The sequence below is a fragment of the Drosophila novamexicana genome, unplaced genomic scaffold (assembly GCF_003285875.2).
Source record: "Drosophila novamexicana strain 15010-1031.04,08,12 unplaced genomic scaffold, DnovRS2.1 tig00000689-arrow-pilon, whole genome shotgun sequence".
Lineage (NCBI taxonomy): Eukaryota > Metazoa > Arthropoda > Insecta > Diptera > Drosophilidae > Drosophila > Drosophila novamexicana.
In genome coordinates this window covers 2,272,776-2,290,431 of record NW_020824818.1, presented here as the reverse complement: position 1 = coordinate 2,290,431, position 17,656 = coordinate 2,272,776, and the positions used below count along the sequence as shown (strand labels likewise).

Sequence of the window (17,656 nt, the reverse complement as noted above, 5' to 3'; positions counted from 1 at the left end):
TGCTAGATCAATATCTATAAATCGTAAACAAGAGTTAATTGTTCTCATTACAAAAAAATTGTATGTTAACACATACATATGCATTTACATATTGCACGTAGAAGTGAATGCATTTACAAACACATGCATATATGCATGTATGTATGTGTGTACATATGTATGTGCAAATCAACTATATTTTCAGCGGACATAAGCCTGCCATAATCAAATAATCAAACAAAACACACTCACCCGAACCCCTTTTCAATGGAAAATTCAATGGAAAAGCAATCTTTTCGAGTCGAATACAGTATACACAAATTTCCACAAGTCAAACATTTTCATAAGTTTTTTAATTTTCATTCTAATTGCGCGCGAGCCACAAGCACATTTTCTTCGCATACGGTCGCACTGAGTGAATCGTTTATATCGATAGTGTACGCAACAACAACGATAGCCGCAAGAAGCCGAACATCGAGTGTTACTATCGATAGCACATTAGCTGGCCGTTCCGTCTCTAGCACAGCGACGTTGCCCGTTCTTTCCTGTCGATACGCCAGTGCAGGCGTGTAGTGTTTTTAAAGTTGGTCCAAGCAAATCAATAAACATCCAAAATGGTAGGTGCCAATAATACCAAATAATTGCAGCAAATGCAGGCGAATTAAACGCCGCAGTCAAGTGCATCGTAATTTTGTTTGTGTGTGTAGCAGACAACTGCATAAAATGATGCGCAAAAAAACTGCAGACGTGACACAGTCTACTTGTGAATGTGTGTGTGTGTGTGTGTGAGTGAGGCAATGGTGAAATGCAAGACAAAGAAAATAGCTCAAGGGGCCGTCACAATGACGTATGCAACTATTACAGAAAAAATAGAACGGTCCTAAAATGTGGCCAGATGTTTGCTCAATGCAAGTGTGAGTGATTATATATATATATAAGAGCTGTCTTGTACAAGTTTTGCCAGCGAAGTGGTTTTTGGTTCTATTCTAACCTCACAAAATATCACATCGCCTGAGCTCAATGTGTGTGTTTGCATTCGTATGTATGTGTATTGGCAGCAAACGCCATTTTTAATCGCAGCTCAGCTACTCTCACGGCTTACAGTTGATTTTCATGCAGTTTATCCAAGTTTTCTCATGACTTTCTCTTTTCATGCTGTCGTTTATAGGTCAACTTCACCGTCGACGAAATCCGTGGCCTGATGGACAAGAAGCGTAATATACGCAACATGTCCGTCATCGCTCACGTCGATCATGGCAAATCCACCTTGACCGATTCGCTTGTGTCCAAGGCTGGTATCATTGCCGGCGCCAAGGCTGGCGAGACGCGTTTCACCGATACGCGCAAGGATGAGCAGGAACGTTGCATTACCATCAAGTCAACGTAAGGCGTTTAATCACCAGCTAACCACGCCCTCAAAAGCTAATATTTCTCATTTTGTATTGCTTCAGTGCCATCTCCATGTACTTTGAGGTCGAGGACAAGGATCTGGTCTTCATCACGCAAGCCGATCAGCGTGAAAAGGAGTGCAAGGGTTTCTTGATCAATCTGATCGATTCACCCGGTCACGTTGATTTCTCCTCTGAGGTGACCGCCGCCCTCCGTGTCACCGACGGTGCCCTCGTTGTCGTGGATTGCGTTTCCGGTGTGTGCGTGCAAACGGAAACTGTGCTGCGTCAGGCTATTGCCGAGCGTATCAAGCCCATTCTGTTCATGAACAAGATGGATCGCGCTCTGCTGGAGCTGCAATTGGACGCTGAGGAGCTCTATCAGACTTTCCAGCGTATTGTGGAGAACGTGAACGTCATCATTGCCACCTACAACGACGATGGCGGTCCAATGGGTGAGGTGCGTGTGGATCCCAGCAAGGGTTCCGTCGGTTTCGGTTCCGGCCTGCACGGCTGGGCCTTCACCCTCAAGCAGTTCTCCGAGATGTACTCCGAGAAGTTCAAGATTGATGTTGTCAAGCTAATGAACCGGTAAGAATCCTCGCGTATAAACATATCTGCAACCCATTTGCTCGCTTTTAGCACAAAACGTGTGACGCTGAGCGTGCGACTTCTTTTGATCTCTGCCTCCCCTTCAAAGGGCGGCAGCTTCGATAGAACCGCGCGTGCTGACGGCGCCACAAGTGCAACAATAATAAAAGCAGATTAAAACTGAAGACGCGGCTGAAACGCTGCACCGGAACCGCTTTCCTAATGTTCCAACGGTGCATTTGCTAAGGCAGCGACTCGACAAATTTACCCAAAATAATTTTATAGATATATATTCTGATAACTGTTATCTATATGTTTACCATGTTTATATTTTGGATTAATTTACTTTTTCTCCAGCATTATTAGAAATAACTATTTAAAGAGTCGGAGAATATTACGGAGTATTTTTACCCTATCAATGTTTTTTTTTAATTGGAATTTGGAAAATGATCTATTTATATTACTCGCGCATGGCAACACATTGTTGTCTTGCATCATTTCTGTTAGGGCCTGTGTTGATCTTTACCCAAGAAATGGTATCGCATAACAATGAAAGTCTAAAGACTATTTGAAAACTGATATTTTGCTAAAGAACAAAGAAACTGAGACTTATGTAAACAAGCAACAATTTAAATCAATTTGCGGGCCAAATTTATATAGGAATATTGTCAATAAATAACCAAAATTTGAAATCTGAGAGATAAGTTATTTTAAAGGAGGGCCAAAAAACACATCAATACTAGAACAAATTGAAAATAAATATATGTATATGCTAAATTTAAATAGGAAATACATGCAAAGAACAATATTAACAATAGTTAAGAAAATATTAAAACTCTGAAGAAGAAAAAATTGTTATTAGTTGCACTTACCTAAAATACTCGGATATTTAGAGAAATGCCAAATGGTTATATCTGAAATAAAAAAAATAGAATATTATAGAGAGTATAGAGTAACTGTGAAGCAGGTCTAAAATTGTAAACGTTAAAAATATTTAAAAAAGAAACTTGCAAACTCAATTTCTATTCTATGTTCTTGCAGTCTGTGGGGTGAGAACTTCTTCAATGCCAAGACCAAGAAATGGCAGAAGCAAAAGGAGGTGGACAACAAGCGCTCCTTCTGCATGTACATTCTGGATCCCATCTACAAGGTGTTCGATGCCATCATGAACTACAAGAAGGAGGAGATCAACACGCTGCTGGAGAAGATCGGCGTGACCCTGAAGCACGAGGATAAGGACAAGGATGGTAAGGCTTTGCTGAAGACCGTGATGCGCACCTGGCTGCCAGCCGGTGAGGCCTTGCTTCAGATGATTGCCATCCATTTGCCCTCGCCCGTGGTTGCCCAGAAGTACCGTATGGAGATGCTGTACGAGGGTCCTCATGATGATGAGGCTGCCGTAGCTGTCAAGAACTGCGATCCCGATGGTCCATTGATGATGTACATCTCCAAGATGGTACCGACCTCCGATAAGGGACGTTTCTATGCCTTCGGCCGTGTGTTCTCCGGCAAGGTGGCCACCGGCCAGAAGTGCCGCATCATGGGCCCCAACTACACACCCGGCAAGAAGGAGGATCTGTATGAGAAGGCCATTCAGCGTACCATCCTGATGATGGGTCGCTATGTGGAGGCTATTGAGGATGTGCCCTCGGGTAACATTTGCGGTCTGGTCGGTGTCGATCAGTTCCTGGTCAAGACCGGTACCATCACTACTTTCAAGGATGCCCACAACATGAAGGTAAATGGAATAACAGCTCCATCTCTGAAGAGATAATCTGACTAAAATCTCTTTCAATTTCCCAATTGCCAGGTGATGAAGTTCTCCGTGTCGCCTGTGGTGCGTGTCGCTGTGGAGCCCAAGAACCCTGCCGATTTGCCCAAACTGGTGGAGGGTCTGAAGCGTCTGGCCAAGTCCGATCCTATGGTGCAATGTATCATTGAAGAGTCCGGTGAGCATATCATTGCCGGTGCCGGTGAATTGCATTTGGAAATTTGCCTTAAGGATCTGGAGGAGGATCACGCTTGCATCCCCCTGAAGAAGTCCGATCCTGTGGTCTCCTATCGTGAAACCGTCTGTGAGGAGTCCAACCAGATGTGCTTGTCCAAGTCTCCCAACAAGCACAATCGTCTGCTTATGAAGGCTCTGCCCATGCCTGACGGTCTGCCCGAAGATATTGATAACGGTGAGGTCAGCTCCAAGGATGATTTCAAGGTGCGCGCCCGTTATTTGGCCGAGAAATACGACTACGATGTGACTGAGGCCCGTAAGATCTGGTGCTTCGGCCCCGATGGTACCGGACCCAACTTCATCCTCGACTGCACCAAGTCCGTGCAGTACCTCAACGAAATCAAGGACTCTGTTGTCGCTGGCTTCCAGTGGGCCTCCAAGGAGGGTATCATGGCCGATGAGAATCTGCGTGGCGTTCGCTTCAACATCTATGACGTCACCCTGCACGCTGACGCCATCCATCGCGGCGGTGGCCAGATCATTCCCACCACCCGTCGTTGCCTGTACGCCGCTGCCATTACAGCCGGCCCTCGCCTGATGGAGCCCGTCTATCTGTGCGAGATTCAGTGCCCCGAGGTCGCCGTTGGCGGTATCTACGGTGTGCTGAACAGACGTCGTGGCCATGTCTTCGAGGAGAACCAGGTCGTGGGCACGCCCATGTTCGTTGTCAAGGCTTATCTGCCTGTCAACGAGTCGTTCGGCTTCACCGCCGATCTGCGCTCCAACACCGGCGGCCAGGCCTTCCCACAGTGCGTGTTCGACCATTGGCAGGTGCTGCCCGGTGACCCGTGCGAGCCATCCAGCAAGCCCTACCAGATTGTCCAGGACACCCGTAAGCGCAAGGGTCTCAAGGAGGGTCTGCCCGATCTGTCTCAGTATTTGGACAAGTTGTAAGCGACTCCAACTTGGGGCTCAACGGGCTGCAGCTGGCTAATAACAAGCATGTGGTGGAACGATCAAAAATGCAACAACAACAACAATAACATCGCAAAGGTCGCTGTGGCCGCTGGCAGCGTTTTAAAAACACACACAACATTAAAGAAATTTTGATGATTATTAATTGTATAACAGTAAACAACAAAAATAAATCAACTAAATGATTATACTTAAGTTTATATAAAAAAAAAAAACAAAAACAAATACATAGAGAGCACTTAGAATGTGCTCGAAACATAAACAAAAATAGAAACAAAAGCGAGGGGGCATCTATTGCAGATACAAAGAGGAGAGATACAATCTGTGAGCTGTTTCCAATCAGAAATATAGCTAAGAGCAATTAGCATGCTTGCTGTTAAGTGGACGCTGTTAGCGTTAAGCACGTTAAATTAACGGCGCTGTTAAACCAACAGAATTTTTAATGTTATGCCTTAACGTCACAATGTTAGCTACACCCCAGGTTTTTGTGCTGAATTGTCGACAAAAAAAAGCTACAATGTTAACATAATTCCACATCTGTTTAAAATGAAGGCTCAAACACATTTTAAGCATTTAATCACAACAGCTTTATTCTAAACAAAAAAACAAAAACAACTGTTTTGCCAGCTAACATGCCGAGCCTAGCTAAATTGAGCAACACTATTCTGTTAAGTCCGTAACAGCTGTAGTTGCCGCATTGACAACTGCAACCGGGGGTTGCGTTTTGTCGTTTGTTGTTTTTGTTGCAGCGTTCTTGTGCGTAAACGTGCCGCGTGGCCATGTGCAAAATCACAAAGCAAAGCACACAATGCCAATCAATGTTAATGATTACAACAAATGAGCGACATGCGGCGTTTGGCAAACAAAAACAACAACAGCAGCAGCTCGCTGTGGGGTGGCAGCGAGCGAGTGAGAGAGATAGAGGGAGAGAGCATAAATGCAGCTCAACCTCCCACATCAATGCGCGCGTTCTCTTTTATATTGCACTCTCTCTGCTTTTGTATGGCTGCCCGAGTCTAGCAAGTAAATCTAGTTCTAACCCTCTATTAATTAGTTATTAGAAAATGAAAAGTTATAAAGTATGCACATATTAAATTTCATTTACAGCTAAAATGTAATAGCAGCAGGACTATCATAGCAGAGAGAGCAAACGCATGGGCATGTGAAGAGAGTGATTTATGGCAGATCATTGGATCGTGCACCCACACCAGGCAATGCCAGCCTATTAAAGTCTGCTCTTTACCTGCTCTCTTTGCGTGGAGCTGTAGAGGGATAAACAACAGCAACAACTACAAGCACAAGCGAATAACATCCACCAGATACAGTAACAGTATAGTGTCCAATTGGCTTCTCTCTGCGGCTCAGTCGTGTTTCGGTGTACGAAGCGAACGGACGTGTATGTGCTGTTGGTTACGCGTCGTTTGCGTTGCAATATTTTTGTAAATTTCAATAGGTATGTGTGAGTGCGGTCTGCGGTCTGTGCTGTGTTTGAAATTCAAATTCGAAATTGATCGAATTAAATATTGCAAAAATAGTCAACAATTTACTGAATTCGTTTGCCAAACGAGCGGAACAAACAACAAAAGCCCACGTCTGCACATGTATAGGTGTTTGTGTCTGTGTCCACATGTGTGTGTGTGTGTGTGTGTGTGTGTGTCAGTATGTAATAAGCAAATTGCAAAATGCGAATAGAATTCTCTTGTTCTCGGAAGTTGCCGTCTGTTTTTGTCATCGTCTCAAAAGCCGCTGCCGTCGCCGACGTCGCTGCCGCCGCCGCCGCTAGGTCTGTCATTACAAACAGCAGCATTAGGCTTGTAGTCTATCTCGCTCTGGCGCACACGGGCTCATCATATTTGCTATATTTAGCAACATTTCCAATTGGAAGATTTTTGATTTGACCTTTTGGCAGTAAAAGCTTTTAACTGTAATTATTATGCGATGCCAGCGAAAAATAAAAAAAAACAAACCAAATGCTAAAGCCAACTGTGTGAGTGTGTGTGTGTGTGGGCTGGAGTGTGTGTGCGTCTGCATATGAAAAAATCGATGCCAGACTCCCTGCGACGACGTCGACGCCAGGCAACTTCATTCAGTAAAGCAAAAGGCAAGAGGCAAAGGCAGCGACGCCAACGTCGCCGCAGTATATTTTACAGTTAGACAAAGTTGGAGCTTTGGGCTGTCTGTGGGTGTGTGTGTGTGTGGGTGGCTGCAGCTGAAGTTTGAAATTCGAATTGAAACTGGCTTAATGGACAGTTACCGATAAGAGCGGAAATGAAATTTTGCCGTATTAGAAACTTAAAAATGGCAAACTTTTCGGTTTTTTTTTATTTAACTTTGTTGCTGCATCCGTTGAAATGCGTTTTTGGGGCAGCCAACGCAAAAGTTTTTATTTTTGCACAAAGACAAAAGCAGCGTGATTGCGTGTGCGTGTGCGTGTAGATGTGTGTGTGTGTGTGTGCATGAGTTGTTTATGTATAGCGGAATATAAAATATATTTTATATGTATGTATGTATTGCTGTGGGCGGAAGGCGGCCAGGCTAATCTGTCGCTGCGTGTGCGTGTGCTTGTGTGTGTGTTAGTGTGTGTGTGAGTGTGAGTGTGAGTGCGCCTGAGCCCCACACATACAAAACTCCTCTCAACAAAGTGTATAGAAAATATGAATGAAGATAGGAAACGCAAGCGAAGGAGTTAAGAGTAAATTGTACCAGTAGGGTAAGGGATGGGGGTGCGGGGTGGGGGGAGGTGAAAAAGAGGTTCGTCGGAGCAAGCTGCGAAAATAGTTTTCCCTCACTAGCGCCGAACAGTTTCCCATTTTCACACCTCCGACTCCAATGGGGCAAAGACTCTACGTGAAAAATCAATGCACAAATTTGTTTGGACGAACCAACAAATTTTAATTGGCTTTTCAGAGATGGTTTCCCAGGTTTTCGCATGTGAAAAATGTATGAAGAGAATTTTAAGAAAGTTGTGAAAAACAAAAAAAAAAAACATTTTGCAAAAATTCGTTGGGTTTTTCAATGAAACAAAAACTTCGTTTTCTATTGTTTCTATTGGGAAAATTCTTAAGGGCGAGCATCTGCGCTTGCAGGCGCTTTGTTCCCATTACTTAAACCTGCTTGAATTGATAAACATTTCAAAAAACTAAAAAAAACATCGCAAACATTCCTTATTTTTCAACTTAGTTCTACGTATGTTGATGGTAAATCAAAATTTAATCTCAAAATATCTTGTGCTAAGCCAAATTTAGAAACTTAATCTTGTTTAGAGAACAATAAAAAAAAGTTGTTTTTGAAATTCTAAACTTTGAAAAACTACCAATTTCAAGATTTTCTTTTAATATTCTTTAATGAAATAGGTTGTTTTTCGACTTTGAATGCAGTCGAAATGCATTTAACGAGAAATTCAAGTTATATAAAGTTATATTATCTTTCATTCAAGTATATATTTTATATTTTGAAACCCTTGCCGCAAAAACAATTAATATAAAGAAATACTCTAAAAGGGATGTATATACAGTGGAAATCGCTTATAATCGACACCTCTATTAGGCGGACACCCCTCTATAATGAATCAAACGAAACTCTTTCCACCTCTATTTGGCGGACAAATATTACCCGTCGCTCTCCGTTCGCTCAAGCGAGTTTTCACTGTATTTGGTTCTATTAACCCGACTGGAAATACTAATATTGCATTTGGCTAAAATGGGGTCTTGATAAATGTGCTAATCATCCATTCCGCTAGCTTTTGGTAATTGCAGAGCTTATCTTTGGGAGAAAACTGTCGTGTCAGTTCCCAAAACCCCAATTGTTTCTATACAAATTTGCCAGTTAAGTTTTTGAAAATTGACATATTTCGTTTTTGGTAAAAGTGATTTCATTTTCTGTGAATTGGCAGACATTAAACTTGGCACAAAGCAACTATAAGCTGAGCTGTTCGCTTCACCGAGCTTTCACTGTACTTGCAAGTCTCTCATATGTATATACGTACATTAATTGGAATAACTTTTTTATGACTGTCGAGCCTTGTAAGCACATTTAATTATCCTAAACAATCGCCCATTTAATCGAGCGTAAAAACTAATATCCGTTCGTTCTCAACCCGAATCGTTAATGCTAAGCACGTCTGATTGGAATGTTACGCAAATCGAATCAATGTTAAATATTTATTGAATAGCAAAACGCACACACACACACACACACACACGCACAGACTTAAGCGGCTTACAACTGGAGCCAGAGAAATTACAAGTTTGATTATTTAAGCGAAAATCTCATGTTTCCCACCCGTTTTTTCCACCTCCCGCCCCCCTACCGCCTACCGCCCACCGCCCACTCGCAGCAGCATTTGGATGACGAATTTAATGACCTGAAAAAAACGCCAATCACTTTCACACATTGCATAGATGAAAATTGAAACTGCCGACAACAAAGGCGAGCAGCAGCAGCGACGTCGACAGCGACAGCGACTGCGACTGAGGCAGCAACAGCAGCAGCAGCAGCAGCAACTGTGGGCGCATTGATTACATTTTCATAATCAACAAAACAGAAGAAAAGCAACAAAAAAAAAAAAATAACATACGTTCAAAATAAAGTTGCAGTTGGTTTCAATGAAAATCGCATAATGGAGACAACACCTGAATCGTGTGGCGCACGCGATTCTGTGGAGGCGCTCGAACTGGAGGCGGATACAGAGACAGAGGCGGAGGCAGAGGCGGCGACTTCGGCAGAGGCAGCGGCAGCGGCAGCTGCAGCGACTGCAGCTAACAACATGTCGGCCAATGATGTTCGGTCCGAGTTAGGGCCCGCAGCTCTGGATGCGCTGGATGCGGACAACGACCAACAAAAGCAAAAGTATGTCGCAAGCTCTAAATGAAATTAAATTCAAATTGTGGCCAAGAGAGAGAGAGAGAGAGAGAGAGATAGCGAGCAAGGGGCTAGGGGGGAGATTGTGCCAGCAGGCAATGTTACAGTTAACCCCTCAACGTAGCCTAATTAGATTTTCATTTCGATTCTCGCAGCGAGCCACTGCAGCCGCAGTCACTGGAGCCCATCTCCCTGGATGACATACCCGAGCCCATCAAAGTGCTCGACGATATCATATCGGAGTTCGAGGAGGCGGCCACCAAGCCGGCGGCCCTGCACTGCAACAGCGGCGAGAACCAATCCGAGGACGATGGCTACATGAGTCTCAGTCGCAAGAAGTGAGTTCTATTTCCATTTCAACTTTAGATACCAAATCTTTTACGGTTAAGAGTCGACTCCACGCAATACCCTTTATCCTTCCACGAAATACCCTTTACCCTTTTTTTATTTCCTTATAAAAAAAAGGGAAATTAAAATACCAAAGACTGCATGAAGTATATACGATATCATAATATATACGATATCATAATTTCCCTGAGTACTTTTTAGCAAAGGGAAATTTAAAAATATGTTGGGTAAACCTGTCTGAAATAAACAATAGATATCATATTATGCTTATGATATGATCTCCTCATGTAAAATATATATTGTCTAATTACCAAGGCTGAAAACCCATCAAATGTTGTTTAAAATATGAAGAACCAAGGCTTTTAACACAATTTGGGTTCAATGAATGTGAAAAATGAATGGAACGAATCTAAAGAAAAGTCGTTGGTTCGAACCGTGAAGCAAAAAAATAGAAATTGTCGTGGCTTTTAAGCCATATCCATATCAAATATTACCCAAATTGAAGACAAGATTATTATCTAAGCTTACAAGGAACTAAAAAATGTTATATGTATATTTGAAATATGATCCAAGCCAAGCTTTAATTTTAATTGAGAGATCCCATTAAAAAGTAAATAGCCTCCGCTACTTTCAAGCACCTGTTAATAAACTCGGCAGATTGCAAAATAAATGTGAATGGTATTTTCATGTATTTTGATGCAGCATGTCCAAAAAGGACTCGGAGGATGTGCCCCAAACGCCGAGCACGGATACCGTGCCCGAAGGCAGTTTCAATGAGGTTGACGGCACGGCTGAGAATCTAACCAAATTATCGGAGGCGGAGCACAGTCAGGAAGCGACGACGCCACTCATACAGACGACGCTGGTGAGTCGAGACACACACACACACACACACACACACACACACACACAACTGAACACCTGAATAACTCAATATTGATATGGAGAGTATGTAGCCTGTGATAAATCAATTAATGCACCTTTACCTCAGCCCAAGGCACGCAGCGCCAACTCAACGCCAGCCACCAACTCGAACTACTCGAGTCTGCCCTGCTGCGGTGCACGTGCCTCCAATTTGGGCGCCACCTCCACGTGCAACTCCTCCAGCGGCCTGGCCGCCGCCGCCGCTCGCACCGGCAGCTGCAATGGGGAGCGCAATGCTCTGGGCATTGACATAAGCGCCGTGCACAATGCCGTGCTACGTGGCAATCTGGCCAAGCTGCCGGAGCCCATGCTGAACGAACATCCGGTGACCATCTATCCGGGTCCATCGGCCAAGGCAAGCGGCGAGGGTGCGCGCGGCAAGCGTCTGCTTAACTCGGTGGAGAAGCACAAGGCCGTGTGCCACATGCTGAATCCACATTCCATTAGCTCGAGCAGCTCGTCGGGCTCCCAGCACACGTCCAGCGGCGAGGCCTCGCCGGCGGCATCCAACATGAATGTGGCCACGTCCAAGCAGCAGCAGCAACTGGATGAGGACTACTCCGAGGACTCGCTGGAGGAGTCAACCATCTCCACGGATCTGACGCCGGTCAAGCAGAACGGCGTCGCCTGGGAGATACACTTCAAGAGCAATAAAAAGAAGCCAAGTGCAAGCGCTAAGAAGACAGCCTCCGGAGCGGCCAAAAAGGTGGGTGCACTGCCTCCACAAATCAAGGCAAACAGTCGCTCAGTGTCTGCTTATCTCTCCATCTCTCCAGCAGCAGCAACGGGACAACAATCTGGCGGATTTCAACAACAGCTTCGTCTACAACGAGCAGAGCATGCTGGGCAAGGGCACCTTTGTCATACGCCGTTCCACGGCCAAGAAGCCGCCGCGTGCCATCGACATATTCAGCATACCAAAGCCGCCGCGCACCTCCCTGGGCGCTGGCGCCATTAGCAACGAGTTCTACACGAGCGACAGCGAGCCCAGCGAATCGGCGTCCTTGCCGCCGCCACCGGCGCCCGCCGAGATGAACTTCATCTACAAGGACTGCGAGGCGGCAGCGGCACAGAACCGACGTGCCCTGGAATTGGCTGCAGCCCAACGGGCAGCCCTCTCCCTGGACATAGCCGAGGCCACGGAGCACCTCGCAATAGGTAACAAGCCACTCAAAAGCAAGACAGCCATGCTCACCGAGAAGCGCCTCAGCGCCGAGTCCATGCCGGACAACACCTCCAGCAGCGAGGAGTTCGACGAGGCACGCCTCAACGGCAATGGCTACGATCTGTTTAGCTACAACGGCAATGGTGAGTGCACCCAGAAAACAAGAAGAACAAGTACGCCGAAAATCAAATACCCTAGGTTAATATTATTGTGGATATGTTGGGAGAATTGTAAAGCTCGTAATTGGAGAGTTACGTAAAATTATTCTAAAAATCAAGCAAGGTTTGCTTTTCGATCGATTCTATGGGAAGATCTATAAAAATTTGGTCACATCCAAGGAGCAAAGTGCAAATAATAAATGCTGAGTCAGATCAAGATATCCTGATGAACGATAAAGTTTGTAATAGAAGAACTTAATTTCCGATAAAATATTCGAAAATATCCGATATAAGTTGGCTCACATACAAAGTTAAAAGGAGCTCGTATTATAAATATCCTCCCCCAGTTGCTTAAAATAATGAAAAGTGTTTAAGGAATCGACTTCTGGTTTTTGAATATGCACGCATTTTGATGTCATATTCAAGCTAGGACAATTTTATATATATCGGACTATAAAGAAGGAATATCTGGTTCGATTATCTTCGAAGCATAGAGCTTTGTTCTTTAATCGATAAAACCATAGAGATTTCTTGCAAGCGAGGCTAATTTATTTGCTTTATCTGCAGAACAACGTGTCTCGACAGCCACGACGCCCCACACGGATCTGGCGCCCACCCTGGAGGAAGACGAGGAGTCGGACTTTAGCTATGGCTGCGCTCCGCTCAAGCAGATCGAGCACAACATAAGCGCGCTGCTGCGCGGAGACTTGCCGCTGCCGGTCCAGCTGGCAGCAATGAATGGCTGCAGTCCGGCTGCATCGGGCGCTGCCGCCGCAGCCGCTGCTGCTGCTGCGGCTGCCGCTGCAGAGCTGCATGCGAAGCGCGTGCTCGAGTTCCGTCCGGGCGTGCACAAGTCGGAGAGCGCCAAGGAGATGCTGCTGTCGCAGAATATTGGCTTTGGTCCGTTGCCGCCGTCGCCGCCCAGCTCCAATCCGGACATGTTTGACTATGATGCGCCGCTGCCGCCTTCGCCCGTGGAGCCGCGCAAGCCGCTGGAGCTGCCGGCAGCCGCAGCGGCTGCTGCTGTTGGGAATGCCAATCGTGGCACCACGATCGTCGAGGTGCATGCCACCGCCTCGGGCGCCGCGGTGCATAGCAATAGCCACACGCGACGCAGTCGTGACAATGTGGCTGCAGTGCGTCATTTCAACGATGAGCTGCCAGCACCGCCGGCTCCCGCTCATCAGTCGAGCAGCTATGCGGATGGCCTGCCCGGTCTGTCGGGTCCGCCGCTGGCGCCTTCGGTGCCACCACATCGTGCTGGTCACTCGCTGAACACCATGAAATCCTGGAGCATCGATTCGCAGTACCGCAAGAGATCGCCCAAACTGTTTGGCTACAGCAGCGGCAGCGGCATCACGACGCCCACTGGCCTAGGTGCCATGCCGCCACTGCCACAGCCGCCCATGGGCACGATGGGATCCTCCTGCGATGGCGGCTCCGTTGCCGGCACGGGCTCCTATCAGCGCCGATATATCAACTATGGCACCAAGCGCAGCCTGAAGCAATCGCCGCGCGAGGAGCATCGCCTGCAAACCTCATGTAGTCTTCCCGAAACTCCCATATTCGCCAGAGGGTGAGCTCCTGTCCCTATTCAATCTTTTGCTGCATCCATAACTTAGTCTATCTATTTCCCCAGCTGTGACATACCACGTACGCCATATCGACGCCAAAATGATCCCATACCCGTCAGCGGATCCCGCACAGCGCCACGTTCCAGCACTTCGAACAGCATCAACATGGGCAACTCCATCTTGGGCATAGGCGGTAAGTGCTGCTGAGGATGCGTTTAAGTGAGACTCTAATCGATTAACGAACCGACTCCCTTTCCAGCTGGCAGCTATGGCACCGCCCAAATCTGTCGCCAGCGTTCCATCAATCACGCCTTAGCCTCCAATGAAATGCTGCGCATGACTGGCGCTCCCGCCCGCGGCTGGTATCCCAAGCAGCGCAGCATGCGGCCCGCCTCCACGGAGAACATTGATCGTTTGGCCTCGGTGCGCGTGTGGGACAATCCGGCGGGCATGTCCGGCACGGGTCAATCCCGCAAGCCGCTCACCCTGCCGCCCAATCTGACGCCCTCCTTTTTGAATAAGTCGCCGCGCGAGGCGCTGCGTCGTGTCACCAGCTTGCTTATCACCAAGAAGAGTAAGTGAGAACCTGAGTCGAATAACTTCCATACTCATTTGGTTTCCCCGGTGATTTTCCAGAGCACAACAAGGAGCGCAAGCACAAGGCCTACAGCGATCAGCCCATGGATGATAGCAATAGCAAGCATGCATATGAATTTGAAACAGGTAATTAAGCTAATTTAATTTTCAGCTATTTTTTACACGTTTAAAACCATCCGAATCAAATGCAAGCACTTAATTTTCGCCTTATAGAAGGGAATTTTCCTGAATATCTTCTTAGGTCACAAAAGAAAATTTATGTGAAAAGATAGTGGGGTTTAAATACTATTCCTTTTTAAATTGAGTTGAACAATAATCGGAAAAAATACAACAGTATTTCACTTATTTTTCATACAGGAGAATGGATTTTAGAAAATTATGATATAGATATTTTTAATGATAAAAATTAAATACAACAATAAGAGCGGAGCTGTCTTGAAATCTATATCAGACTCAATAACAAGTAAGAGGTTCTAGTCGGAGCTCCCGACTAGGGGATACCCTGAACCCTCTTCTTCCAACATCAGATGCATATATATATTCTATTTTAGAAGCTATATGTCAAGTTTGGTGACTCTAGCTCTTATTATATACCAAAATTGCCCAAAAAACAGGATATCGATATCGATTTTTATCGATTGCTTGGAAACGGAGTAAGTTATCGATTATCGGAAACAAACTCGATCTGCGCGGGAGGAGCATCTACATCTAAAATTTCAAGTCTCTAGCTCTTATAGGTTCTGAGATCCTTGCGTTCATACATACGGACGGACGGACGGACAGACAGACGGACATGGCTAGATCGACTCTGCTATTGATGCTGATCAAGAATATATATACTTTATGGGGTCGGAGTTGCTTCCTTCTGCCTGTTACATACATTTGGCTTTCGCACAAATACAATATACCCTTATACCCATTTTAAATGGGTTCAGGGTATAAAAATGGTTAAAAATTACCCAACTTTGCCCGTTCAAATCTACTTATTTCTATAAATCCAATCCCAGTTTTCACTCTTTTATTCCCTTCATTGATATTAGGTTTCGGATGATTACGGACTATATTATCTAGCATTTCTATTTTACATATGTAAATATTGCAGCCTGCAATAGGACAGCACACTGAATAAATTGAATATTGAGTATAATATTAAACAACATCTGCCTCTCTCTTCCTCTCTGAAGTAGGTTCCGCGAAGCGCAAGGAGACGAGCTGTCGCAGCAAGGACACTGCCGCCGCTGTCGTTGGTGCCACGCCCAAGGCCAAGAAGAAAGGTCTCTTCAAGACGCTGTGGAAACGCACGAAAACCACCTCGCTGGATCAATAGAGCAGCCAAGAAAAAAAAAGGAACAGAAATAACCAAAAATCAACTTGTTTCAGACGAAGCCAAAACACTGCCCCCCGTTTCCCCTCACTCCAACAAATACTATGGATATATATATATATATATGTTTTTAAAGAACGTTGATAATAATCGCACCTACGTATACACTATGTAAAATGTAACACTTGGGTATATGAAGAGGGCGTTGTTAAGCGCTGGGTATACACTATTCCCTGCCCACGACCCCAGAGTCACCTGCTCATCACCACACACACACACACACAGCCATTCACGCAGACACACAAGTACGTTTGACTTACTCTCACGCTCGTTCGCTCACCTTGAAAATGTCACTCAATATGCAAGCAATTTATACACACACCTACATATATATGAAACTATCGTACATATATGTACAACTATATCGGTCATATAAAAATGCGAAAAACTGAATAATTCAAATATGCACAAAGCCGTGAATCGTAAAGACTGAAAAAAAAAAAACAAGAAAAATTTAAATGAAATGATAAACAAATAAGGAAACCAATTCAAATTAAAAACAATTTTTGAACTTCAAAATGCCACAAAGCACAAACCAGACCAGCAGATGAACCAGTATTATCTATAAACATTTAAATGGGATCATGAGTAGCCCGATCTTTGAACTTGCAACAATTCCATGGCCGTAAGACACACAATAAAAAGCACGCAACGATGAGCAACAAATAAAAAACAAAAAGATTTCAGAAAAAATGAAAAATAAAAAAAAAATTATTATACAAGCACTGAATTTATATATATAGTATATAAACTCTATATACATAGTTTGGAGTATAGCTGAACCGTTTAGGGTTCCAGGCAGCATTACTTACTTTATATTATGATGTTTGATATACATGAAGCGACTTTTTTAGTAGCCTTCAAGTGGATTTTGGCGACGATTGCAAAATATTTGCCTAGGAACTTTCAAAAGATCTAAACAAATTTTTGGCTCTCTTGGCCGGCGAGGCTTGAGGTAGATTTTCTGGCAAAAGCTTGAGAGAAATATCTAACAATAAATTTGAATTCGAAATTTTGAGAGACTAGTATAGCCGAAAAGCCCTCCAAATTCCAAAGAATGTTTAATAATACCATTTCCAGCGTTTTGCATAGAATTCCAAAAAAAAAAAAAGAAACGAAAACCGCATAAAAAAGAAAAGAAAAACAAATCTTAGAAATAAAAAAAAATGAAAACCCTACAAATACGCTCAATAGAATTTTACCAGGCAGCATTTTGCTTTTTGTAATTCGAAAAATATAAATCTGAGAAAACGGAAGATACGATTAACTGCAATAAGTAAAGAAACAAAACTGTAAACGTTTACTAGTCATTAAATATATAAACAATAAAGAAAAGGGGAAAAATGATATATATGAAAGATTATGTATTTTTTATTAACACACTGATAAGCCAAGTGGCCAAAAATAAAAATAAAACTAACAACGTTAAGTGTAATTGGCTGCTTTTTATGAAACAGGCGCCGCCCCCTCCCGCTCGCAGAGACAGAGCCAGTTGAAAAGTATTATTAACGAATTATTATATTATGCTATAGCAAGTTGGTATTTATTTATAATTAATTATATTGTATGTACAATTATTTGTATTAATATTATTGAATATATTTTTTAGAAAAGTAGTGTGAAACTGGAAAAAGAAACTAACAGAAAACAGAATAATAAAAGTACTTAAAAACAATTAAGTGAAACTGGCAAATGATGCACTTGGGTACTTTTTACGAAGAAAAAAAAATATCGAATGAAATCTTATTAAAACGAAATTTAATAT

At 44.1% G+C, this 17,656-nt stretch overlaps 2 protein-coding genes across 4 annotated transcripts; both read left to right on the top strand.

Annotated features, from left to right (window-relative positions):
- Positions 1-425: 425 nt before the first annotated feature.
- Positions 426-5,051, top strand: LOC115763236 (elongation factor 2). The gene is made up of 5 exons (XM_030705712.1): positions 426-596; positions 1,148-1,362; positions 1,431-1,958; positions 3,000-3,696; positions 3,769-5,051. Exons 1-5 carry the CDS (start codon positions 594-596, stop codon positions 4,858-4,860), a joined length of 2,535 nt encoding a protein of 844 aa, XP_030561572.1. The 5' UTR covers positions 426-593; the 3' UTR covers positions 4,861-5,051.
- Positions 5,052-6,276: 1,225 nt separating this feature from the next.
- Positions 6,277-17,141, top strand: LOC115763164. Of its 3 annotated transcripts, XM_030705616.1 has the most exons (11): positions 6,277-6,334; positions 9,471-9,729; positions 9,897-10,079; positions 10,792-10,954; positions 11,081-11,719; positions 11,790-12,321; positions 12,904-13,912; positions 13,976-14,103; positions 14,170-14,484; positions 14,547-14,633; positions 15,692-17,141. In XM_030705616.1, exons 2-11 carry the CDS (start codon positions 9,500-9,502, stop codon positions 15,832-15,834), a joined length of 3,429 nt encoding a protein of 1,142 aa, XP_030561476.1. In that variant the 5' UTR covers positions 6,277-6,334; positions 9,471-9,499; the 3' UTR covers positions 15,835-17,141. The 3 variants fall into 3 exon arrangements, with proteins under 3 accessions (XP_030561476.1, XP_030561477.1, XP_030561475.1); XM_030705617.1 differs by lacking the exon at positions 6,277-6,334 and having other exon boundaries at positions 9,421-9,729; positions 11,793-12,321; XM_030705615.1 differs by lacking the exon at positions 6,277-6,334 and having other exon boundaries at positions 9,421-9,729.
- Positions 17,142-17,656: the final 515 nt, after the last annotated feature.